The sequence below is a fragment of the Equus przewalskii genome, chromosome 8 (genome assembly GCF_037783145.1).
Source record: "Equus przewalskii isolate Varuska chromosome 8, EquPr2, whole genome shotgun sequence".
NCBI classification, from domain to species: domain Eukaryota; kingdom Metazoa; phylum Chordata; class Mammalia; order Perissodactyla; family Equidae; genus Equus; species Equus przewalskii.
In genome coordinates this window covers 65,006,577-65,031,733 of record NC_091838.1, presented here as the reverse complement: position 1 = coordinate 65,031,733, position 25,157 = coordinate 65,006,577, and the positions used below count along the sequence as shown (strand labels likewise).

The window sequence follows — 25,157 nt, the reverse complement described above, 5'->3', positions numbered from 1 at the left end:
AATCCCTATATCTTTCTGATGCAAACATGAATGAATAAATGGTATTTATTTGCATGTAGATATGAGTGAATAAAGAAAATATGTTTTTTTCTCTCTGCAATAAAAACTGTCTGTCTAGAAATGACAGACGTGGCGAAGGGGTGAATGGTGGCCAGGAATTTGGGGTGTAGTGGGCACAGAGCACTGTGACTCTAATGGGAGCTGGAGGGAGAGCTTTGTGGTGATGGAATAGTTCTGTTCTTTCATTGCAGTGGTCGTTACACAAACCTACATGTGCTAAAATGGCATAGAACTATACACTTACATTGTACCAAAGTTGGTGTCCTGGTTTTGATAGTGTACTAAAATTACGTAAGATAGAAGCACAGGGGAAACTGGGGGTGGGTATACCAGACCTCTCTGTACTATTTTTACAATGCCGTGTTAATCTACAAGTAGTTCAAAATAACTTAAAAAGAAAAAGTATCTATCCAGAATTTCCTCCCTTTACCACAATTACTGTATGCAGATCTCAAACTCTGTATCTTAAGTGATCCACTTGGAGTTCTGGTGTAAGCTTTGGTGTTTGACTTTAACTATAACACGCTTGGTACATCTCTCTCCCCACTGTTACCTCTTCCTTGGCCAATTCACTCCCTCATTACACGTGTCTAAGGATTAAGTGGTAGGTAAATGTGCCACAGACAAGATTCCTAAAGAGTGCAAAGTTTGGCCACCTTTGATTCTAAAATATTCACAATTAACGCTGAGCAGTAGGATGAAACATGTGGCGAGATATTTCAACCTCCCACCCGCCAGTAGCAGCAAGGACGTGAGTATATTATTAAAATCCTCTGTGGATTGAGACGTAAAGAATTTATTCACCTTAGTGGCCAAGGACTTGACAAATCCTGTCTGCCAGGGAACATTCTAACCCTTCTCTCTTTGCTTCTCTAGGCAGCTTGAAATCCACTCCCCAGATGCTAAGCACACGGTGATCCTCAGGAGCAAGGACTCAGCCACCGCCCAGGCCTGGTTTAGTGCCATCCATTCCAACGTTAGTGACCTGCTGCCCCGAGTGATTGCTGAGGTCAGAGAGCAGCTTGGGAAAACAGGCATTGCTGGGAGCCAAGAGGTCAGGCATCTTGGCTGGCTTGCAGAAAAGGTAAGGAGGAGGTCCCCCCAGTAATAGTCGCTTCCCCAGGGTTTCCCCAGTGCTACTTGCAACCACAGAAGCCAGTTCTCCCATTCCATAGGCTGATTCTCTCTTGTCTGAGTTGGATCTCATTGGATCTTGAGCTAGTTGGATCTCTTGTCCATTTCCAACAGCTTGGCCTTTGCATTATACACAGGCTGTGTCTTAATCAGCCTTGATTCCCTCACATATAGTCAAAGATGTGGCAAAATGCAGGTGCTCACAAATGTTTGTTGAATGCATGAATGAGTGGGTGACTCGGTGAATAGTTTGATTGTCACGTCTACATTTGCAGGGCAGGGAAAATGAACTCACCACAGAGCTGTTGCTTTGGGAGGTAAGGAAGTTAAAACTGTTGCTGAAGAAAGAGTTTGTATGACTTTTTGGTGAATCTGTTTGTTAATAACACAGATACATTTACAAGTGATAGCAGTAATAATAACAGCAAGGATTTCTTCAGCAACTGCTATGTGCTGACACTTTTCATATATTCTATCTTATCTGTATTCTTAACCCAGGAGGCCCTGAAGGTCATCATTTCAGAGCTCCTATTTTGTGCTAGGCTGAGGCAGGAGAAGGAGGGCTATATAAAGATGAGTAAAACTTCCTCTCTTTCCCCAGGGAAGACAGCTGCTGTGGAAAGGACCTGGGGTCCTGTTAACACTGTCACTCTGATTTCTTTTCCGAGTTACGTGATATGTTGACGACAGTAAAACTCACTTTGCAGTGCTCTCCTGGGAGTTAACTCTTCCCTTCATTTCAAAGGATTGTGCCTTAGCCATTGTCCTTACACCTGCCCGCTGTCCCTTGAACTTGACCTTGAGTGCTCAGGAACACTGGACTTTTGGGACAGTCTGACCTCCCAGTGACTCACATTGTAATAGGCGGTAAATGGGAATAGTGATTGTCACATAACAGCTTTCCTGCCAGTGAACCATGTCACCTGAGAAGGCCCATTCAAATGGCACTTGAAAATAACACTTGAACACAGCATTCGGCTCTTTTCCACCATTGTTCTTTGTCTGTGCCAGTTCATGCGTGGGTCTCAGCCACCAAGTTCAACACGAAATGGGTTGTTTGGTTTGGTGTTGTCCCATCTGTCACAGATTTCAAAGGACTAAAGGGACAATGCAGGTGGTTACCAAGATCATAATCAACAGAAACCACAGGTAGCCTCTCGTGACCTTATGTGTTAGGGTTCTAGATGAAAACAATATTGCAAATATGGATGATATCATTTTAGAAGTCACAGTCTCTAACACTCTCTAGGTTTTAACTCTCCAAATATATGTATTTTTATTAGGAGAAGGCCTATTAGTCAGGGATCTGTCTGTTGTAAGTGACAGAAAGCTCAACTCAGCTTGAGCACAAAGGGGTGTCTACTTCTGATAACTACAATGTCTAAGGGTAAGCTTCAGGCATGGTGTGATCCGGGGATTCAAATAATGATATTAGGCTTGCATCTCTATCTCTTTGTGCCCTACCTACTTTGTTGGTTTACACTCAGGCAAGTCCTCTCTTTCTTGGCCTGATGGTTCCAGGCTTGTGGTTTTCCTTGCAACTTCTGTCTCAGTGAATAGAGGACTCTTTGCTTAGCCTAGTTGGACTGACTTAGATCATATATTCAGCCCTGGGTTTGGGCTGAAATCAGCCTTATCTAAGCCATGTGCCCTGAGAGATAAAGAGAAGTGGTTCTCTAATGGGAAATTGAATGGAAGGCTTCTAATGGAAGACTGAATGGATTCTAGGAAGCAAAAGTAACAGACACTTGCTGTAGAAGGAAAAAGGGAAGAATTCATTGGAATGAAAGATATCCTCACTTGGTTAGGGTTCAGAGTGGACTTAGAGATGTAGTGTGTATTTCAAAGTCCTGGCAGGAGACAGATGGCAAACTCAGAAGGGATGATTGGAAAGGATTTAATGTAGCAATAATTTATAAGCTGTGGCCAAGGTCAGGGAAACCAGTTAGAGATGGAGAAGCACTCCAGAGCTGACAACATTGCATGGCTACTACCATCCCTTAAACTGAAATGGCAAGGGACAGGAGCAGTTACCTGGAACTAGCAAGACTTGTAGCTGTAGAAAAGGGCCACGCAGTAAGAGCTGTGGTCTTCGGGAGAGAAACACAACCCCTGCCGGCCTGTCTCCTGCTATTATCTCTCATTGGCTGAGGCTGACTGGAAGCTAGAGGCAGGGGAGTCCCATTGATGCACTCTGTTAAGGTCAGCCTCCCAGGGCACAGAGGGGGGTGGAAAAGGGTAGAGCCTGGATCTGGAGGGGCAGAGGGAGGCCATCCAGCACACACATCTCTCCACCTTCCAAGTAACTGAGATGGTCTCACCTCTCGAAGGTTCTCTTCTCTCATCTCTTTTAACACAAACTACATTTTAAACCATTATCATTTGGATAGCTGAAAAATGGTATTGTGTCATTATTAGAGATATTGAAATTTTTCCCAAAACTTCCATTTTCTCACTTATAAATTGTCTGCTTATGGCTTTTGCTTATCTCAAATTATCATAGACACATTATTAGGCATTCCCAGGGAGCAGTAATAAAGGCACCTAAAAAGCTCTTCCTGTTTTTAGAATATTATTGTTCTTTTCATGTCATTTCAGATCATCTTTATAGATGCTTCTTTAAATTGTATTATGCATTGTATCCATAAGAGCAATAATGACTTATCACGGACAATTATCAGAAGCAAGAATGTCTTCTATGACTTTCATCTTCAGAACTTCTCAAAAGATTACCACAGATCAAGTCCAAGGAAACAAATCCAAACTGGAATTTTTTTGAATAAATATTTAATATCAAATCCTAGTGTGAAGATATATGAATGGTTTTTAGCAAAATGTTACAATGAATAGCAAATCCTTAATACTGTGGCTTTCTTATATCATCACAAATATCAGCAAATTCGCTTGGTATTTGTAAAGATATAAAGTGTGATCCTATATATATTCAGCTGTAATTTACCTTAAATTGATAGCCTTTGTCTTTTCCCATACTGTTAATCTTTGATTTTGTGGATTAATAACAGTAGCTCTGGGACAAGGTTTATACATATTATCTTTAATTTCAAATTTTTAGAACTGACATTTACATGAACTAAAACAATATGAAACAACAATAACGACTTCCTTTTTAAAATCCTGCTCAGTGAAAATCCCAAAACCTCCTCTACGCCACACAGGAGGAAAACTTTACATTAATATTATTCTTTCCTGTGAGATGGTCTAGATGGAACTAGAAGAATGGCTCCCACAAAATGGCTAATTCTTGAGTGAATGGAGAGAGTTCAGTGCACTCCAAGAAAGGAGAATGAACATGAGAAAAAAAGTGGAAGTAATGGATTAATATAGCTTGTAGAGAGGCATCACCAGAGACTAGTCTAAAGGGAGGTGAAGGTTCATCCTGGAGGAAGGTGACGAGCAAATCTGGTACCTTGGATGGCACCAGATCTTCTACAGAAGATCTTGAAAGCTAGACAGATGGTTTGAATTTGATTTGGTGGGCAGTAAGGAAGCTCCAGATACAAAATCAGAGAGAAGGGAACATAGAGGTCATTGCTATGGACTGAATGTTTGTGTCCCCCAAAATCCATGTGTTGAAGCCCTAAACTCTAATGTAATGGTATTTGGAGGTGAGGCCTTTTGGGGGTCATTAGGTTTAGATGAGTTCATGAGGGTGGATCGCCCATCATGGGATTGGTGCCCTTATAGGGGCTGAAGAGACCAGAGCTCTCTCTGTCTCCACCACGTGAGGAGACAGCAAGAAGGCAGCCATCAACTAGCCAGGAAGAGAGCCCTCACCAGAACCCCATGTCGACATCGTGATCCTGGTCTTCCAGCCTCCAGAATAGTGAGAAATAAATGTTTGTTTTTTAAGGCACCCAGTCTATGGTATTCTGTTATAGAGCCTGAACTAAGACAGTGATCTAGATTCAACTTTTTCCTTCAACAGGTCAGGAAGCTGGGACTCAGAGAATGGAGGTATTTTATCTAATGTCACACTCTAAATCAAGATGCAAGAATAATTAGAGGGTGGGACAATGCTATGATATCCCTAGTTCTTTTATTTAATTTTTAAAAGAATCCACTGCATCTCTTCCACTGCAATCAATTTTATTCTGTCCTTGAACTCTAGTAGCCATTCTCTGGACTCTACAGTGTGAAGGTCAGTGCTGGGCCAATAGCCTTTGGCCTTGGGCCATTTTCATCATCTCCTTGACTTCTTGGTCCTGTGAACTACACCACGGTGACAGGTCCTGTGCTGCTTTCCCCAGTGAGCACCCTCACCTGTGGATGGCCAGGCACCCAATGTAAAGTCTTTCCCATGATCATACTAGTCTCAAAAGCTTTAACTCCTTGCAAGCCCCAGTCTGTCTCAAAAGGGCCCATAAATGCTAATCCTTACCCTGAATTCTAAAATACATCATGCCCCAAACCCATTTTTTCCATCATTGTTCTTTAGTTAATCTTTTTACAGTTATCACTGAGGTGTTTTCGATGGTCCAATTTCAGACCAGAGAAAAACAAACTAAATTCTCTCTTGCTACTTAGAAAAACAATACTAAACAGGAACAGGGCAGAAGTGTTGAATTCTGTTTTCTGTTCAGTTCATCGGGTGTTACCTTTCCTTTACCTTGTTATCTCAGCTTGCAAACTGTTTCTTATCATGTTAAAAACACTAAAACAACACAACACAACACAAAAAACCAGTTGGGAGCTCTGTGATGCAAGTTCAGTTCTCAGCTTTCCTTGTTTCCACTTCAGATTCTTTCAAATGGGAGCATTGGTGTAGCTGTGCCTCCCCAGCGTGTTATTGGTGAAAAGGAAGTTGGTAATTAGTATTTATCGTGTGTCTAGTGTGTCTCAGGCAATGTGCTTTAAGTAAGCCCCATCCTGTGAGGCAAGCTTGGAGAAGGTAACAGATTTTCTAAGATCACTCCTCCAGTAAGTGGCAGAGCCAGAGTTTGAGCACCTCTTTCTAACTCCAAAGCCCAGAACTTTCCGCTAAACTGAGCTAATAAAGGGACCCAGGGAACATGTGTCCATATGAGTGGGACCCCCCAGAATCCAGTGTTAGAGCAGTATCATATGCCAAGAGCACTGTTTCTGAGCTAAAAAGACATATCAAAATAACTCAAATGCTTTATTTGCATTTCTGAAAATAGGGGGTGTCTTGGTCGGTTCAGGTGGCTATAACAAAATACCATAGACTGGGTGGCTTATAAACAACAGAAATTTATTTCTTATAGCTCTGGAGGCTGGAAGTCTGAGATCAGGGTGCCAGTGTGGTCGAGTTCTGGTGAGCCGTCTTCTCAGTGTATCCTCATATGGCAGAGAGAGAGAAAGGCCTAGCTCTCTTCTTCTTATGAGGACACTAATCTCATTATGGGGGCTCCACCCTCATGACCTAATTACTTCCCAAAGGCCCTACCTCCAAATACCATCACATTAGGGCTTCAACACATGAACTGGAGTGAGTAGGGGGACAAACATTCAGTCCACAGCAGAGGGAATTCACATACCAGGACAGAGCAACACTTACTCAAATCTTTCTTTTTCTGTCCACATCCATCCTAATCTTCAGCTACTTTCATTCCTCCTATGGCATTAAAAGAAGAAAACCGAGGAGAAGAGATCCTCTCCTCTCTGTTCTTCCTGTCCATTCTTGACTATGTTAGTCAATTCAACCTCTCCGGCTAGATCCCTCCCTTTATATTCCACACAATAGTCCTCCTCCCCTCTCTTCCTTCCTGTTTTATACTACAGAAGCCCGAAGAACAGGTTCTACAAAGACTGGAACTGCCTTTGATAGGATAGGTTAAAGGAAGACTGGAATACACACACACACACACACACACACACACGCACACACACAGTTGGCCTTGCTTTGCATTTTTCCAGTATCTCTGAATTTCACTTATCATGGTTTAATCAAATAACCCCAGTCTCTCAACAACACGGTTCAAATTTCAGTTACCATGGTATGTTAACTGTGAGTAGTTGTATCAAGTACAAACTTTGCTCCTAGCTTTTCATTCCACAAATCACTGTGTAAGTAGCTGACATGCATCATGACGGTGACCAGTCACATCACTTCTTTAACAGTCTGTTTCGATGGTTGGTCACTGCGTGTGTGTTAGTTCACACGCAGACACCAAAGTGAGTAGCTGTGTTTCTCCTTGTCTCCTCGTGATAAATCCATATGACATTTTACAAGAATGGATAATAGACAGAGGGAATTGTCCAAAAAAGATGAAAATGCAGTACAACAAAAAATAATAATTCTGGAAGTGAAATTCAAATCAAACACACGTGGAATTATAGAAGACGTAGGCTGACCATGGGAGCATTGATGCTGATGCTGTTAAAGCGACTCGTGATATGCAGGCCGGAGAACTCAGTGAAGGTAAATTTATAAACGTAAAATAAGAGAGTAGTTGTGAAGAAAGGATGAAGATGCCCCAGAAGTGATGCCAGGGAAAAAGCTTCATATTAAAGGAACTCAGAGATATTTCACATCATTGAAAGTTCAAAGTATAAAATGTTGCTAGCTGATCCAGACTTGGAAAGGAGTGTGACAACTTTCCAAATTACTAAGTAATATTAGTTTTACTATTGTTTTCATTTCCCTATGCATTTATAACTGACAATAAGACAACTTTTAATGTTTTAATAAAAATTTTGAAAGTTCGTAGAACAGTGCTAATTTTTCCAACTGATTATTGAGATCACTTAGTATGGTTTCACAATCATTTTTATTGTCCAGCACTACTGTGCAAACGCAGAGCTGTCTCTCTCTCTCTCCATCTCTATCTATCCATCCTTATCCATCTCTATCTATCCATCCTTATCCATCTCTATCTATCCATCCTTATCCATCTCTATCTATCCATCCTTATCCATCTCTATCTATCCATCCTTATCCATCTCTATCCATCCTTATCCATCTCTATCTATCCATCCTTGTCCATCTCTATCTATCCATTCTTATCCATCTCTGTCTATCCACCCTTATACATCTTTATGTATTCGTCCTTATCCATCTTTCTGTCTAGTATCTCTCTAGGTATCTCTCCAGCTACTCATCCATCCAGCTGTCTCTATCTCTCTGACTGTGTCTGTCTCTGTCTCTTTGTCTCTGTCTGTCTGTCTCTATCTGTCTCTCTATCTGTCTGTCCCTGTCCCTGTCTATCTCTGTCCCCATCTGGCTCACTCTCTATCTGGCTCGCTCTCTGTCTAGCTCGCTCTCTGTCTGTCCCTCTCTGTCTGTCTCTCTCTGTCTGCTTGTCTGTCTCTCTCTGTGTCTCTCTGTCTCCATCTGTCTCTCTGTCTCTATCTGTCTCTGTGTCTCTCTGTTTCTGTCACCTATCTCTGTCTCTGTGTCTGTCTCGATCTATCTCTGTCTGTTTCTTATCTATCTCTTTGTCTCTATCTCTCTGTCTCTATCCATCACCATTTATCTATCAACATATCTTTTTCTTATATTCTCACATGATTCACTAGACCATCATTAATTTTCAGTTCGAACAATAGCAATGTATTCATTTCCACAAATTCCAGGTGAATGTAACCAACACAGTAATTTTATCCTCTAGCTACTTTGCCCAGCCATATGAGAAGAATCTCAAATGTAAATGTAAAATAGCCCTGGCCTGAGTAAAACAGGCTGCTGGTAATCAAGATCTTGACAGTGTAATTAGTGGGGTGATATTTCTGGAGCCTCTAAATATATCAGCTCTGCCATCTGCCTAAAAATCACCTAAGTAGGAATTTCCCACCACTTCTTCCAAGGAGAAAATAGTCTCTGACCTGAGGGAACTCCCATCTGATAAATGGAAATAGAGCTACTGTCCAGGCTACCCCTGACTTGCATCATCCCTGAATCAAGACTGTTTGTTATGCTAGGAAACACAGACTGTTAATGCAATTAAGTGCTAATAGGCCTGTTGTGTTGCTTTAAAAGGCAGTCATCAAGTTCCTAAGTGAGTCACCTTCGAGATGGAGCAGGACTGAGGAGAACCTGGCAACAGCTTGATTCTCTTCCTTTTGGTCTTTTACTACAAATGTTTAGAGTAAATGTGCCAGTGTGAAGGTAATTCAGATTGCCCTCATCTTCTATTCTCTCAAATAAACATCAGAGATCTAAAGATCGCATGGGTGGGTGTGTGTGTGGCAGAGGCAGCCAGAATGAAAATGCAAAAATATGCCCACTTTTCTGCCTGATTTCACTGTGCAGTTTAGGAATGTGAATCATTTTCACCAAGGTGGAGCCGTCGGAGCTGCCCCAGTCAGAGAGATGGTGGCAGGTACATTTTGTTCTTATAGCCTGATTCCCATAAATTCATATGGACCTGATCCGATCTCTTTGGAGAGAACCATAGGACTTGAGATAGAAAGCTCCCTGTGCCTGGTTGTATGGCTAGCAGACTCTGCTAAACTTTGTTTTATCTTCTTATTACAGATCTCCCTCCTTTATGAAATAGGTCTCTTCCAGAAAACTCTCTTGCCTTAGTAAAGAAAAAATGATTTTCCTATTGATTTCCATTATTTGATTATTCTGATCACTACCTATTCACTCTATTGGTGGGGGAGGGATCCCTACCCTAAATATGCCGGGTTGCTGAACCCGTGACACCCAACATTGGACCGATGAGATTGGCAGCAGTTCATTAGTCACGTATATTCAGCACCTGGGAAGGACACCACACACCATGCAGGACCACCTAAGGGTTGCACTAGGGAGCACAGTGAAACAGGAGGGGCTGTGGGAGGCAAGTTTTGTAGTAACAAGAGGGTGAGGTGCTTCCTGGTTCCCATGAGAGGATGTGATTGGCTTGTTGGAATAATTTTGCAGGCTGTCAGGGAAGTAAGACTCTTAGGTTGAGGACTAGGTGGAGTACAGGGAGCTAGCTGAGTGGGAAACCTTTCCCACTGGGTGGTGGGCATATCAGATGAGAGCAGGAGCCCGTGTGGCTCAAAGATGTCAAGGCAGCACATGATCAGCGTCTTAGAGTTCTTTAGATGCTGCGTCTGAGATGGAGATTCTTGGGGAGTGATTTACTGAGTGAGAACTCTTGGGAGAAACCTGTAAGCAAGTGAGTGAAGCTGCATAGGCAGGGGAGGAAGCTAAGCGAAGATGTGGTATCAGCTAAAATCTAGTCTTAGCATAATCCCACAGGGAGTTCTGGAGCACGAGTGGCTGCACAGAGCTCTCCAACCTTAACCTGAGGGAGTTGGGATTTTCTACCTTCATAGAAGTCAGCCGCTGGCTGTGGGCTACTTTAGAGGTATAGAGAGGCCACTCCTGTCAGCCAAGGGCAATTCTCTAGAGAAGGAGAAGGGTTAAACCGCGAGCAGTCATTATTCACATCACGTGAGGGTTGAGTGGGCAGTCCAACCTAGTAAAGGGAATTTTGGCAGAGGACCAACAATATCTGCCATAACCACTGGTGTGTTCACATGGGAGAAAAGAATCCAGCAGATGTCCACAGGACCTTTAAGTGGCAGAGAGAGAAGAGAGTAGCCAGTTCTGTGAAATGCAGAAGGTTCTAGCCACCACCTAGAGGTTTACTTTTATTTACAACTCTATTCAAATTCCAGTAACTCACCCTGGCATTTACTCACTCCTTCCTCCCTCACACCATGGAATAATTATTTTTTAATACTTTGAAATTCCCAAATGTCATTTTCAGAGTCTCTTTGCATCCTTAGATTTTTGGCTTGGGCTTTTTATTATTTCTAATAAGACTATGCTGCAATATTCCAAATGCGATGCAAATTAACACACTTCATTTTCCATCCAGAACCTCCTTCACATTGGTATTTTCAAGTTTTCTAAGTTGAATCAAAGTGAGTAAGTTTGAAGTTCTTTATATGGATTTTATTTAGAATTAGGGGTGGAAATAGAGATGTATCTAGAGTTCTAGAATCTGATTTAATAACATCCATATCGCCATATGGCCTGTGTCAAGATGAAAGTGAGGGTCTTTATGGGGCCTTAGAGGTCAAGCAGGACTCTCAGAGTTGCCCCCACTCAATTCCCTTTCATAATGATTCAGGGAGAGGCCCTAAAATATTCCTTGATCTGTTTTTGCCCCACAGGTTGTAACCTCATAGAGGAAAGAGGTGATTTCTATTTAGGTCTGTTACTCTAGTGCCTAGACAGTGTCTGCGAAGTAATGGGTGGTCAATCTCTGTTTGTCAAATGAATGAGTCAGTGAACCAGGGGTACTAGCTGGAACACCCATTCCCTGTTGCCAGTAGACACTGTAACATATCTTCTCTGGGAATAAAGTACATTCTAACATTATATGTTCAAAATGGCTTCGTTGGGGGAGGAAAGGGGTAACGCAGGAACCTGACCCTCTTTTCTGTGTTCTAAACCATCATCCTTGCACAGGAGAACTCTCAGACCATAAACTCAGTATAACTTAGGGATTTCCTTACTTGAAAATGTCAAGCTTCTTGATTTTGAATGAGATGCGGGTGTGATGGTCTTCAAGCAGCTGGTCTTTATTTTCTCTGAATTTATCATTCTTCTTAATGAAAAGAGCACTAGATTAGAAGTGAGGACTCTAGACTCAAGTTGCTGGATGCCCTGTTGCCCCCAGTAAGTATCACCACTCAGATACACGCCTTAGTTTTTCCATGGGCTCTGAAAACATTGGTTCTTACATATCTTTAGAGATAGGAGGGGCAGAATAAATAATAGAGTATGAATGAGCAGTTTTACGTTACTTGACGATAATCATGTGGCTGGTTTGCCTTAGGTGTGAGACTAAAATTCACATCTCTCTGACTTTCAGTCCAGGGCATAATTCACTCTCCCTGATGAACCTCAGCATCCATGTAAAACATTGTAGGAACAATTCAGAATTATACTAATATAGGATCCTTTCACTGCTGTTTTGCAACTGGGGAGAGTGGGGAACTCCTGGTCCGGAACTTGGGTGAGATCCGAGGTTGGGATAGAGATTGGGAGTACCTTCTAGACAGGAAGAGTCAAAGAGTGGAAGAGATCTCTGGGAAAATGAGAAAGAGAATGAAAGAGTGGAACTTTGGGAAGCATAGGAGGAGGAAGAAGATGAGATGAGAGCTGGTTTCTGGCCACAGTGACCCGTTGGCCAAGGCCTCTCTTGCCCTAAGTAGAATCGCCACTTCCTCCTGTCCTGAAAGACTTCTAAAATAGCATTAGCGATGCTTATTATTGCACTTGCTTATCAAACAACTTTATTGTGGCTCACAAAACACGTGGCTGTAGAGTTCATCTACCTCTCCACCTCCCTCTCCTGCATCCCCACCTCCCCATTCCTCACTCTTTGTTCTGTGGTTCTCTGCTCTGCATACAGATGGACTAAATCTCGTGTGACCTCTAATCTGTCTGATTCTTCTCAGTTGCTGGTTTCCTAGACTCTACTACACCTCCTTTTCCCTAGTCAGCTGTCAACCTGCAGGGCTGCTTTCTGCTCATTAGCACCTCCACTAACTTGTGTGAAAGAGGGAGAAATGCAAATCAACCCAATTGGATTCTTGTCAGAGGCATTGGAAAAAAATGTTGGCGGATCACTGAAGATGGAGCGTGTGGGCATGTCTGTGTTTCACAAAAACTTCAGCGGAATTAAGAAAACCTGAAATCAATAGTGTTAACACTCAAACACAAAAATATCCCGTGTGTGTGTGTGTATGTGTGTGCGTGAACACACTGCACAATTTAATTGCATGTATCTTAGCTGTTGAATTCAAGCATGAAACATTTTCGCTAAGAAGAATTTGGGAAACCTAGAAATAAGGGTGGAGTCAAATAAATCCAATACGAACCAACTGAATGAATTATGTAGGAGGCAGGGACGGGTGGTGGGGGTTGCGTTACAGAAGAATCTAGAACAAGGAGTCGACTTTGGCCTCCCTGGGTTTTAATCTCCAGTTTGTTACTGGTTGGGTGACCATAGGCACGTTTTTTAAAGTCTTTGAGTCTCAGTTTTTCTGTCTGTAAAAAAAAGAGATGTTAACACCTACCTCAAAAGAGAATTTGTATGGTTTAAAAGAAAAATTTTATGTCTAATGCCTGGCACATAGCATCTAATAAATTAATACAGCATATGAAAACAATCAGCTCTCTAGCTTGCACATCTAATTGGAGAAGTATCAATCCCATGTAAGGAATATTTTTGAAGTGGAATTTGTGTAGAGATCTTTTGAAATCCTCAAATTTGTGAATGCTACTAAAATATATGTATATATTTTCTTCTAATAAATGGAGTAAAAAGGATTTGCACTGGTCCTTTCACCAAAATATTGACATACTGTGTGGCTCAGAGCTACCAAATCAATATTCTATTCTTTAATTTATCCCTAACTTTTATTTTCTGGCAAAGAACTATCACTCTCATAGAGCTTCGGTCATCAATACTGTCATTTGGCTTTTGAGGTCATTTTCCAAGAAGAAACTGAGTGGAGTGTGCATGTGTGGTGTGTGTGTCTGTAATGGCTTCAAGCGAGAGTTGAACAGCAGAGGCAGGCTGACGTGTCTGTGGAGGGAGCCAGCTAGCTTCCTCTGGGACTGTGTCAGCCCACACACACAACTGCCCCTTAGCAAAATTACAAATGACTACAAGTCATTGGCATTCAGGGTCACACACAGTAACAACAACAATAGATCCATGAAGGCCAAAGATATACTGTATGGGGTAGAGTAAAAACTGAATCAAAATGTATACCCAACAATAGTGCTGCCAGATTAGGGAGGGAGAAAGAACAGTGTGAATTGGGATTTCCAGGGAAAGACGAAAGGGGAAAAATCAGACTTGAGCTGGTCTTCAAAAATCAGAAAGATTTGAATGGGTCATATTTGGCCCATTGCTTAATTTCACAGAGAAAGTCCTTAAATAAAGGAGTATATTATGTGATGGCTGGAAAAGCTGTTATGTAAATCAGTTTCACTTTCTCTGTAAACAGAATGTGAAGTTCATATTCATGGGTACAATTTTAACTAAGACTCTATTATCAAGCTTGTAGAAGTGCTTCCATATTTAATCAACTATAAATTATAAAATACCTTTCTAAAGTTTACATAAACTTGATTAAAGCAATTTTAACTACAGGGATTAAGATTAATTTCAAGCAAAGGTATAAAATAATGTACTCATATTCTTGTTTTTCTTTTCATTGGAAGAGATCAGAAGTTGAAGGAACACGTATTTATAGGAAGTTTAGGGTTCTTGATGACTTTTGTAGAAACTAGTCCATCAATTTGTATTTTGTTGTTTTCTCCATTTTGTACTTAAACTTCCTTGGAGCAAACAAGGACCTTAAAAATTATTGCTAGTCATTCAGGTTTCTGGAAGCTTCACCCTGGGGCCGGCCCGGTGGCATAGTGGTTAAGTTTGCACACTCTGCTTTGGCAGCCCTGAGTCCACAGCTTTGGATCCTGGGCATGGACCTAGACACCACTCGTCAAGCCGTGCTGTGGTGGCATTCCACATACAAAGTAGAGGAAGATTGCCACAGATGTTAGCTCAGGGACAATCTTCCTCAAGCAAAAAGAGGAAGAATGGCAACAGATGTTAGCTCAGGGCTAATCTTCCTCACCGAAAAAAAAAAAAAAAGTAGCTTCACCCTGCACCTGTAGATTATTCTGAGAAAGTAGACATTAGAACTGTAGGAGCCAAATTCTCTTGGCACTTGGTTTTCTACCATTTGACTCTTGGCCACATTGTTTTTCCTCCATTTCAATCTTTAAGGCTTTAGCTTGAATAATAACTGGGTTGAAAGGCAATTTGATCCAGAATCCAACAGCCTTAAGTCCAGAATAGAACGGTCACATGAATCTGATTTTTATTTCTCCATCATCTTTTAGGGGTTGAACATCTGTTTGACTATAAATAATCAAGTGATTTTTAAAAACAAATTTATGATTAGTTATTTGCTCATCCATTTGATAAATGTTATTCAGCACCTATAAGTCATTCACTCAATAAATAACTATTGATACGTACAATATGCCGGTTTAAGAACTGGAACTATAATGCTGAACAAGGCAGACAAGTTCCTTGCTACATTGGAGCTTACATTTCAGCAGAGGAGATGGGTAATACATAAGAAAACAAACAATTCAGATAGTGATAGTGCTATGAAGGGAATGAATAGTGTGAATGTCCAGGACTAAGGGAATTGATTTAGATAATTGTTTATAATGGGTGAGGCAGTGGGTTGGAGATACAAAGATATTCTCAAGGAACTCACTAACAACTGGGAAAGACAGACATGAAAACTAAAAATTTCAAATACAGAACCATGCATACAATAATTTCTGTATTAAATCTCTTGGGGGCTCATAGGAAGGAATCAGCTAACTTGACCTAGGAGGGTAAGAAAGGTACGAAGCTGAATCTTAAAGATCAGGTAGAGAAAGACTTCCAGGTAGCAGGAATAACACGTGTAAAGAGTTAAAGGTGAAAAATGCATGGCCTCGTTTAAGCGTAGCCATTAATCTTGGGTGACCGGAGCACTGAATATACATATTCAGGTGGTACTGCCTTTCTTAGCAATACCCTCAGGCAGTTGTGTCTTCACTCATATACTACTATATTGCATTTTTAGAATTCTTCTTTGGAATTGCCTTCAAAGACAATTTTCTAGCAATGGATGAAAATCCACTTTAGAGTCACGTGGGCATCCCCCTTGGTCCAAATGTGTTCTCTCTCTCTCTAGTTTTCATTCTCATCCTGCTTGGCTCACCTCAGCACCCTCCACCCCTTTAGACAAACGCTCCAGCCTCCTCACAGAGCTAGGACCTGGAGGTGAGTTTTGGCCAGGGAATGTGGTTGGGCATGCTGTTGTACCAACCAGGGCTGACCACCAGGGGCGCCACATCCGAAATGCGTGAGGAAGTTGAGTGCTGTAAATTCTTAAGGACAATATTTCAACAGCATTTTTTGAGTGCCCACCGCTGGGCCAGGTGCTCTGTTCTCCTTTGCTAGCAGTTCTAGTGAGTCTTACATATTAATGCCATCTTCACCTAGTACATAGAAATCTGTAAGCTCGGAACTATCTTTCTTTTAAAAAGTCAGAGAACCATAAAATATTGCTTTTTATGAAATATCGTCCAGGACTTTACATATTGTACCAAAATAGATTTAGAAGTGAACATTCCAGTGTCTCTCCCACAAAACTCTTCTTCCTTGGTGCCCCAATTCTAGGAACTACACAAGTTATAATAAACAATTGTCTTGATCTATTTGGGCTGCTATAACAAAATGCCATTGATTGGGTAGCTTATAAACAACAGATGTATTTTTCACGGTTCTAGAGGCTGGAAGTCCAAGATCAGGGTGCTGGCATGGTCAGGTGTGGGCTTTCTTCTGGATTGCAGCCTTCTCCTTGTGTCCTAACATGGTGGAAGGGGCGAGGGATCCCTGTGTGATCTCTTTTATAAGAGCACTAATGCCATTCAGGTAGGTTCTGTCCTCAGGACCTAATCACCTCCCAAAGGCCCCACCTCCTACTACCATCACCTTGGGTGTTAGGTTTTCAACTATGAATTTTCGGGGAATGCAAATATTCAGAGCATAACAACAATTAAATATTGACTTAGTGCTTTATAGCGTGCTTTCGTATTCATTTCCTCTAACACTCCTGAGAACTGATTCTGTGCCATTCAATGACCAGAGCAAAGTGGAGTCTGTCCTTTGGATGAGTGTGTACCTGCCTGTGCCCAAGGCTCTGTGCCCAGTTTAGACGGGTGGGCCCCCAGCTCTGCAGGAGTCACATTCCCTTTCAGAAAGAACGCAAGCACTGTCCGCCATGTTGTGCATGCCTCATGGTTGTCATGGTGCAAAGTGCTTATTGGGATTCTGCCAAAAAAGGTGTGATCATTGAGAATAAAAGCTACTCTTTGAATTGTGCTGACAAGAAAGCTGATTCTAGTGTTGGAGTGATTAGTTTGACCTTTCATTTTTAAGTGGTTTTATGAAAATGTGAGCACTGCATGCTCTGTAATTTTAAACATAGAGTTTTTTTTTCTTTTTCAAACCAGGCCTACAAAAATCAAGCTAATTTTAAACACCAGTGTTGGGTCAGGTAGTCATCTGTAAAGTCACCAACTGCTGGTAGTCTCTACCTCATTGTTCCACCTTTAAAGAAATGGCACACTGTTGGTAATAGCATGACAGTCCTACCTCAAATGTCCTATTAAATAATTACTTTGAAACACAACAGACCTGAGATCTGAGGAAGCCTTTCTTTCCTAATATAATTTTTCCACTCCTCCTAGGGTTTGTTGTCCTTCAAGAAAAGGTGACAGGCGGTGTGTGAGCGGTAGTTGTGTGCCAAATGATGCATTCCAGGGGATGATTTGAGAGGCCCCCCTCTGGGAAGAACAGTCAATTTTTAAAGAGTATTTCTTACTACATCCAGCTAAGGAGGAAATTGGTGGAAAGGAAGGAAGAAAACCAAAAGGAGAGAAGGAAGGAAGGAAATAAGGAGAAACATAGGCTGTAATCATTTTATCTGCATTAGATTTAAATCAGCTTAGTTATTTGGATGATAAAAATAACATTTGGGTTTAAAGAGACATGCTTTCAAACTTTCAGTCTTGGCCTTGGGGCGGCTCCTTTGGATCCCAGATGTGTGGTATTTGATTCCTGGAAATATGATAATGCCGCTTCAATGTTCAGTTTTCTCTTATTTTGGTGATAAGCCCAATAAATTCTTCATGTGAGCAGAAAGGCAAATCGATAACCATGCAGCCCCGTGGGTCCTGCAAAGGGATGTTTCCTCCCCTGCATTTTTAATGAGGCCCCATATTTGTCGTCTTCCCCAGTGGCTACTTGGAGCACGATGTGCTCAGTGTGTGCTGTAGAGCTGACGCCAAGCTGCTGACCTCTGCATTTGACGGGTCCTCAGCTGAGGCCCTGACCCAAGCTCCAGCATATTGTTGGATCCATCACGTTGATTCTTGGCTCTGATACTAATGTGCAGCTAGTGAGTTGCACGGTGTACATATTTACCCGGGCTCTCACAGTGCTAATGCCAGACACACGATGAGGTGGAGTTGGGAGGAGGGCAGCAAGATGCCCAGTTCTTTGGCATCTTAACAGACATGAGCAATTAGAAAAGCTGTGTCTCAGAATTACCGTTTCGTAGCTTGCGGGAAGTAATAAGCAATCAAGAGGTGGAAAGACCATGCTGTCTTATAGCTCCTCTTAAATAAAAAAAAAATCCCGCCACATCAGAGAGGTGCTTTATGAACTGTGAAATAAGGAGGCAAGTTGAAATATTTAAAGAGTCAGGTAATAGCTTTTATTGCCAAAGGGAAGCCGACTTCCAGCCCTGCTGTTGAGTAACAGTAGATTTAAGACCTTCAGGCATGGCCGTGTGGCACTGACCACAAGGACATTGGTGACATTTCAAAGCAGTGCTGTGTTGTCTGGGGTTTTTTGGTTTGTTTTTTTCAGGAGATGGCAGAGGCCAGAGCCAGGGTACAGAAGGGTATGCTGATCTGGGCTTGGAAGCAATTTTTCGAAAGGCTGTTGCGTGCAAAATTTCTACCAGCCCATTCTGGGAGATGTAATTTGCCGGAGAAGGAATTTGCCTAATTATTTATTGCACTTAGAGTGCCTAGCACTGTTCCTGGCTCCTAGATCAAGGCAGACTGGTTGAACTCCTTAAGGAGTTCAGAAAATTGGTTGTAAACTCAGTCTTGCGACTAAAGATAGTTATTTGACTCTGGATGAGGTGCTTCTGTTAAATTTGTTCCATCTGCCTCATTTTACAGATGGGGAAACTGAGGCAAAGACAGGATACATGGCTTTGCACTCTATTGCATTGCTTCCCCTAAGCACTAAGGTTGTATGGGCAAGAAGACTATGTGCTGTGATACCATGGATAAACAGTGGACACCGAGCCCAAAAGACCCAGTTCTCATCTTTACTCTGCTCTTACGTGAGAGCTCTTTCTTCTGGGGCAAACACTGATAGTCTCTCTGAGCTCCTGCACCTACCCCTGGAAATGGTAATAATAATGCATGTGAAAGCCCTTTGTAAACTGGAGAGCCCTATACAAATGTAAGTGATGGTTATTAATTTATTTTCCGAGACACTGCTTTCCAAACTCTGTCACTACAGTTTAAATGGGGTTATATAAGAGAAAAAGAAGAAGGAATGGAATCCATGATCAAATGACTTTGAAAAAAATACTATATTAAAGATTCTGAGAAGTCATGACATGAAGAAACCCATTTGCGTTTGTTTAACAGAGTGGTTCCTAAATCAATGTCACCATGGTCTTTTTCCACCTTTACCCTTGTCAAGACAGACACGAAGAATGTCATGTACTTATTTTGTATAAATGTCAATAAACATTATATTCGTTCGTTCACCATCACTGATGGAACAGCCGGTGAGCAAGCAGCGGTAGTGTAGTGTTTTCTCAAGAGTGTTATATGGAATGCCATCAGAATTGCCTGGAAAGAGGATGGTGCTAGGTAAAAATGTAGAGAATCGGAAGATGCGAACTTAACCACTGTGCCACCGGGCTGGCCCCAGGGGTAATTATTCTTTCTCTGATTTACGTTTCTTTAGACTGTCACAGGGAGCATAAGAAAGAAAACAACTCTGCAAATATTCAAAAATAATTTTAAATAATAGTTCCAGTTACTTACTTGGCCTTTTTTTTCCTCTACAGCTTCTGATCGCTATTTGATAACTTTTGATTTTGCTGCCTCTGTCTTTTCCCCACTCTTTGATACCTGGCCAACAGGTGGCTAAAAGTGACCACGAACAAAGGTCTAATTAAGTCCAAGCTTAGTGATGGAGAAGACTAATAACAACCAGCATTAATTTCATAAGTGCTCTGTTTAGCATCATCAAGAAAACTCAGCAAATTTAGGTTAATTGCCTGCTGTAGGGTCAGCCCTGCTCAAGGGCATTAGTGGGCTACAAATGTAGAACATAGTCCCTGTCCTTATGTAGTTTATAAGCTGATTAATGAAGGAAACAACAAAGTGAGAAGTTTCAAAATCAAATAATGATCAACCGAGAAAACGTGCAAAGCAAAACACAATCCTATTAGATGAAATTACTCTGTCAGTCTTCCTGTGATTAACTAGATACGTCTGAGATTCAGTGGGCTCAGAACATTGGCCAGCCTCATGGAGGATCCAGAAAGGAAAGATTTGTGTGGAAAATATCAATCTAGTAAGTCTGACCTCTGGGACCCTTAGGGATTGCACATTTTCACATGGGGCAGCAGGTCTGTGTTATGATTCCAGACCGTATCGGGCGAATTTTTCAAGTATTTCCTAAACATCAGGCAGAACAATGGCCCAGGGTTGCTGGAATATGTATGCATAGATGTGTAATATCAGATAAAGTGGGACACATCTCTCTTCCTATCAAGCAGAAAAGGAGGAAGAATAAAAGAGAGGATTGGCATGGTTTGTTTTTTACTCGTTTTGGTGATTTTTAAAAAATTATTTTTCTTTTTTAAAATTGATATGTGCTCATTGTAAAAACTATCTTCCATTCGCTTTTGAATGGGATTATGGGTTTTGCAAGGGCGGCTCTGCAGCGCTGGTGGTTCTCCCAGAGATGTTCCCGTGATAATGGGAGGCAGCTTGGGTTGAAACTTTTCACCTTAACAGCAGTCTCTTCTGATGGCATAAGATGTCCTGCTCCAGCCTCTGATGCCTGGAGGCAAGTCTCTTACTGGTAGGTAGACCATTTGATCACCCACATAGGTCACTCGTGAGAGAAATGCTCCATTGTGGAGCTGTACGTGTGACCTGCCCCACGATTTCCCTCAGTGTCAGGAACACGAAACATGAGCTACATGAGAGGGAAGCAGGTAATTCTACACAGATCTCTCCTATGTTAGGATCTTTGCTTTCTCTGTTTCTTTTTTATTTTTTCTTCCTTGCCTGCTACTGGATTTATTATTTATTTATTTTTTGTGAGGAAGATTGGCTCTGAGCTAACATCGGTGCCAGTCTTCCTCTATTTTGTGTGAGATGCTGCCACAGTGTGGCTCGATGAGCAGTGCTAGATCCGCCCCCGGGATCCGAACCTGTGAACTCTGGGCTGCCGGAGCAGTGTGCGTGAACTTAACCACTGCACCACTGGGCCAGCCCCTGGATTTATTATTTTTATTGTGTTCTTTTCTTTTTAAAAATTTTCCTTTATACTTATTTTGGAAATTATATAGTCTTTTCTGTTCTTTTAGTAGTTAACCACTAATTTTTAATATATATTTATGAGAACAAAATTAATATTTCTAACCCATCTCCCCCAAATAGGAAGCTTTAGCTTCCTAAATGAAGACATATTATCACATGCACATTATCCTATAGACTTGCTCTCTTGCATGTTATTTTGTTCAATGTCTTATTTACCATCTCATTTTACACTCTCAAAATTAGTCAGCTTTTTATCCAACAATAGATACTTGCTTAGATTTGCACGAGTGAACTGATGTCTTTGTTCACCATTGCTTTCTATATCCCACTCCTCCCTTCAGAACTGTTTCCTTCTTCACAAAGTACTTCTCCAGTATTTTTTTTTTTTTTTACCAAAAGTCCTTTTCTATTTTTCAGTGTCCTATTCTGTGTTTATGGTTTCTGGTATTTTAAACAGACTTCTGTTACAGTGTCTGTCCTTTTATTGTATTATAGCCAGTCGTATTGGTTTAGGGGTACCATAACAAAGTTCCACAGACTCAGTGGCTTAGAGAACAGAAATTTATTTTCTCACAGTTGTGGAGGCTGAAAGTTCACGTTCAAGGTGCTGGTAGTGTCAGATTCTTCCGCGGCCTCTCTGCCTGGCTTGTGGACGGCTGTCTTCTCCCGATGTCTCCCCATGTTCTTCCCTCCGTTTCTGTCTGTCTCCTACTCTCCTGTTCTTAGAAGAATAACAGTCATATTGGATAAAAACCCACCCTTGTGACCTCATTTGACTTTAAAGACCTTGTCTCCAAATATAGTCACATTCTTAGATACTGGGGGTTAGGACTTCAACATATAGATTTGGGGGTGAAGGGAGACACAACTCAGCCCATAATATAAGTTCTTAGTGTTCTAATAACCCTATACGATGTGTCTGTTAATTTGTTCTCATGGTACATTTTTATCACATGTGTTTTGAAGTTTCGGACTGTGACCTCATCTCCACTGGGTGTTTAATTGTGGGAATACTGTGTGCCTGGGTCAAAGGTGTGTCCCTACAAAGCAGCTTTATCCTGAAGGATCTGCTGGGTGCTGCCAGAGTTTCAATGGCTCAGGCCAACATTTATGATAATGACCCAACTTGAGGTTTCCTGGATCACGTAGGCAGTATAAATGCTATTGCCAGACCCTCGCGGGGCATAAGCCTGAAGATAGAAGCTATCAGAGGAGACCCTTTTTCCTGTCCCGATCACAAGGTGTTGTCAAGAAAATGTTTTCTATCTACTCTTTCATTAAGTCTGAAGCCCTTCAAGGGTTCAGATTTATGCATGGACGTCAAGTCCAGCTTCCCACCTTGCGGGCGTGGCCCCTTGGAGTTGCACAGCACCCAGCTATTCCCATGTGATGCTCAAAGTCTGGTTTTGGTTACGGAGACCAGTGACCATTCCTTCAACTCACTGCTTCACATGAGTTCCCTCCTTTTTTCCTGGACTGAGACTTCCAGGGATTCATTTAAAAGCATGTGTATTAGATTCTGTCCAGCATTTTTAGGTGTTTGTAGCACAGCATTTTCAAGGTAGCTAGTCTTCCATTGCCAGAATTAAAAGTTAAACGGTGGGTTCATTGAGATCACTTTAGACTTATAGATTAACTTAGGGAGGAATGACATCTTTATAGTGATGAATATTCCCTCCCAAGAACTGGATATTTACATTCTTTTTGTATCCCTCCATTAAATTTTTTTTATGTGAATTTGTACTTTTTTTTTCAATTTACTTTTAGCTATCATACATAGGATCTTTTCAATTTTAACTTTTACTGACTGCGTATATGAAGGCTATATTTCTATATATATTAATTTTGTGCCTAGTCAACTTGTTGAATTCTTCCATTGTTTATAACAGTTTGCCAGTTACCTCTCTTGGGTTTTCCAGGTTTATAATCATCTCAACCCCCAAATAGGATAATTTGACCTCTGTCTTCCAATTTTTTGTGCCACTATTTTATTTCTTTTGCTGGATTGATAGTACTGTCTTAACAATGTTATATAATAGTAAGGATAGATATTATTCTTATATTTTACCTAACTTAAACAGAGATGCTATCATGGTTTCTTGTTAAGCTTGACACTGGCTAATTTGCAGATTAAAGTGACTGACACTTATGTACGTCCTCCGAATTTAAAAGCACTTTCCTGTACGTTGTCATGTGGAATTCTTGCCACCACCTGGTTTTGTGAGACACAGACAATGCCCAATTTGTTCAATTTTCTTTTAAAGACAACTTATTGAAAATTTTACCAGAGTGGCCAGTGACCTTCAATTGTTCCTGCAGGTGGAAGTTTCATCCACCTCTGGTTACCAGATGTAGTGAAAAGACCTGCTTATTCACAGACTTCTTATGGAAAACCCAAATCTGGTCTTCCTGTCTTTAACTAAAAAGCAAGTAAGAAAAATCAAAAAGCAGTGTAATGATTTGGGCTGATATAGCTGTATGTCTCGGTATACACTTTTAGGGTAATAGCTGTTGCTTTAGGGCACTTATATAAAGCACGGCGGATCTCGGTCTGATCTGTGTTTACACCGTGGATGGTATTTGCTAAGAGCTACTCTGTAAGGTTGTTCACTTGGTGCACTCCACGAAGATGCCCAGCGGTCAGGACTAGTAGGGGCAAAATCCGACTGACATTCTACTTGCCAACCCGTGTGCTTTGGGCTGTGACAGAGGCCTGACCCCATGAGACGAAGGGGTCCCTTTTTCTTCGGCACAAAGGCAGTCTGTAGCTAGATGGTGTGCCTGCAGCGCTGCATCTTCCCAGAAGAGGGCGCCTTTTCCCAGTTCGCTTAAAGAGTCCATTAGGCCGAAACCCTAAACCAAGGATTAAACTCAGTCCCCTAAAGCGTAATTCCACACACAGCTCACAGGAATTGCAGTGCAGCCTCACACTAGTGTTGTACAGGTTTTGCCTCATCTGGACTTTGTTTTAACAAATGTGAGATAATCTTTGCCAGAAGTTCCTTTTTATAACTCTCCTTTCTGAAACACTGTGCATCTTCATCAGTGTCAACAACAAACGTGCACTGGGCACCTACTAAGCAGGGATCACTAACAAGCACTAGCTGGAAAAAGAGTTGAACACATAACTTAGCATGGCTACTCAGCAGGCACTAGTCATGGTTATGTGTCATGGATTGTCTTGTGAATGAACGTTACTTTTATCTGAAAGTGCAATTTCTGAAGAAGCACAATCCGACATGGGAGGGTGACTGGAAACCACACATTCCCATCTGTTAGCCTTGTAGCTATTTCTTGGGAGTTTGGCAGTCTTTGTGGGAGGGAGTAAGTGAAAACTCGCTCCAGGGCAAGTTGTGAAGAGTGGGAGGAACATACTGACTCCTGAAAGCAGGATAGAGGTCCTGTGCGTCTGTCCACCGCAGAGGACTCAGGCCATCTCTTGTGGCTCCTCCAAGCCCCAGAGAAAGGCAACTGCTGAGTCAGCATCGACGAATCAAATGAACATAGAGGTGAAGGAATTTTATACATCGCCCACTCTACACTCCTCACACGTGAAGGAATATTCTGTACCAATCCCAGATCACACACTTGCTAATGGGAGAGTGAAGACTAAAATGCACTGTGGACCTTGGGATTCAAGATGCCACTCCTTGTGAAATTGCAAACACTTCATTCCTTCAATAGCAATTTATGCTATACATATTATATGTCTTCACAGTCTCTGGAACAGCGATGGCTCGAATAAAGAAACACGTCTTACTGGAGACAATTGCCTGGCTTTGAATCCTGATTTCTATCT

The 25,157-nt window shown here is 41.6% G+C and overlaps 1 protein-coding gene across 3 annotated transcripts in view; it reads left to right on the top strand.

Annotated features, from left to right (window-relative positions):
* The window catches only part of SNTB1 (syntrophin beta 1), a 228,187-nt gene that overhangs the window by 138,702 nt on the left and 64,328 nt on the right, over positions 1-25,157 (top strand). For 2 of the 3 annotated variants that reach the window (XM_070630925.1, XM_070630924.1), the window contains one exon: positions 937-1,144. In XM_070630925.1, the coding sequence (XP_070487026.1) occupies positions 937-1,144 (208 nt within the window). Of the gene's footprint in view, positions 1-936; positions 1,145-3,792; positions 4,060-25,157 lie in introns of those variants that run through there. The other variant, XM_070630926.1, reaches the window with a different exon arrangement.